The sequence below is a fragment of the Phaseolus vulgaris genome, chromosome 8 (assembly GCF_000499845.2).
Source record: "Phaseolus vulgaris cultivar G19833 chromosome 8, P. vulgaris v2.0, whole genome shotgun sequence".
Classification (NCBI taxonomy): Eukaryota; Viridiplantae; Streptophyta; class Magnoliopsida; order Fabales; family Fabaceae; genus Phaseolus; species Phaseolus vulgaris.
The window spans coordinates 23742232-23743848 of record NC_023752.2 but is presented as its reverse complement, the minus strand read 5'-3'; the positions used below and the strand labels follow the sequence as shown (position 1 = coordinate 23743848).

The 1617-nt window shown below is 50.8% G+C and overlaps 1 protein-coding gene across 1 annotated transcript; it reads left to right on the top strand.

Annotated features, from left to right (window-relative positions):
- The first annotated feature begins 354 nt into the window (after window positions 1-354).
- LOC137824789 (uncharacterized) lies at window positions 355-885 on the top strand. Its single transcript, XM_068630469.1, has one exon. It carries the CDS (start codon window positions 355-357, stop codon window positions 883-885), a length of 531 nt encoding a protein of 176 aa, XP_068486570.1.
- The last annotated feature ends 732 nt before the right edge of the window (window positions 886-1617 follow it).

The following is a 1617-nucleotide window of genomic DNA, read 5'->3' as shown; positions in this document are numbered from 1 at the left end:
CATAGTAGCGCTGAAAGACCTCATCGCTATCCCAAACATAACGGAGAGATTGAAGGTGCCTCCCAAGACCGACAAGAAGCTCGGGCCCAATAAGAACGCAGGGTGTGAGTTCCACCAAGCATACGGCCACCCCATACGCAATTGCTTAACACTGGACATCAGCTAGATGAGCTGGTGAAGAACGATCTCCTAAGAGATTATCTGCAAGAAAAACAGGGGACCGAGGACACGACGGCAACAGGGGGTGGCCTGGGAAACGAAGTCCCTGTACATGGTGAGGTCCACACCATCGCGGGAGGGTTCTCAGGCGGAGGCTGTACCGCTTCTCAACGAAGGAGGTACGCACGAACGGTGATGTCGGTAGAAGCACAGAGAACCAGCGACGCCTTCGATGTAGACCTGGTCTTTACTAAGGCCGACCTAGAGGACGTTGTGCCCCATGACAACGATCCAGTGGTGATCTCGGCGGTAACCGCAGGAAGGAAGGTGCACCGCGTGCTAGTGGACCAGGGAAGCTCGACAAACGTAATGTTCTGGACGACTTTCAACAAGCTACAACTATCCCCCGACATGCTAAGGCACTATAGCGGCTGCCTTTACAATTTCACAGGAGACCATGTAGAGGTGCGGGGATACTTGGAGCTGAGGACCACCTTCAGAGATGGTACCGCGTCACGAACGGAGAGCATCAGGTACCTTGTCATTAACACCTTCTCTGCTTATAACATGTTGTTGGGCAGACCAACACTGAATAGGTTAGGGGCGGTGCCGTCGACAAGGCACATGAAGATGAAGTTACCGGACCTGACAGGAAAGGTGATTACCATCAAGTCAGATCAGAAGGAGGCCAAGCGATGCTACGAGAATAGCCTCAAAGCAAGGTGAGGGGTATCTATGGTCACTAATGGACCACCGTACATTAAGAGAGTCCCCTGCCCGAGACCAGCCGCTCCAAACCCGACGAGGCCATAGCAGAAATCGCCCGTAGGGCCAAATATGATCCGTTTGGCGACCCTGGGGAAAGAGAGATTGGAGAGAGAATCTCCAACTTAAGCAACATTCCCGGTCAAACGGTGCAAGCCCCAGTTGAGAAGACCATAGAGTCCGGAATCGGGATAACCAGTGATGATCGACTAGGCGATCAGTTCGGCCCCCGAACAAAGACAGGGTCAGTTTCAAGGTCTTACACCCAGGGGAAGCAGCGTATGCTAAGAGCCTGGAGAGAAACTTCAGGTACCATCGCACCCACTCTCCCCTGTGTGGACCAATTCCCTCAGGAAAACAAAGATCTTTGGGGATGAAGCACGCATGTTTAGGCATTGAAGTAAGGCTCGATTCCTTGTACACGGAACGTAGCTGACTACAAGTTTATTTCAGTTAAACAGGAATATTGTGCGTGGTATTAGAGGACACTATTTTTCCCTTACAAGGGTTTTTTAATGAGGTCCCAGATAATTGAAGTATTTTTCCCGAGTTTTGTACAATTCAGTTAAGAACTTGTTTTCCTTGTGTAAGAGGTCTTGTGAGCGGAGAGATATGTTCGTGAGAGAACACCTCCCCTCTCGAGTGAAAGCGCCAAGGTTGAACGAAATAGTTCGCCAGTTAAATCCTCCTCGC

Coding starts and splice junctions, on each gene's coding strand:
- LOC137824789 (XM_068630469.1), top strand. CDS start 355: ATGTCGGTAGAAGCACAGAGAACCAGCGACGCCTTCGATGTAGACCTG.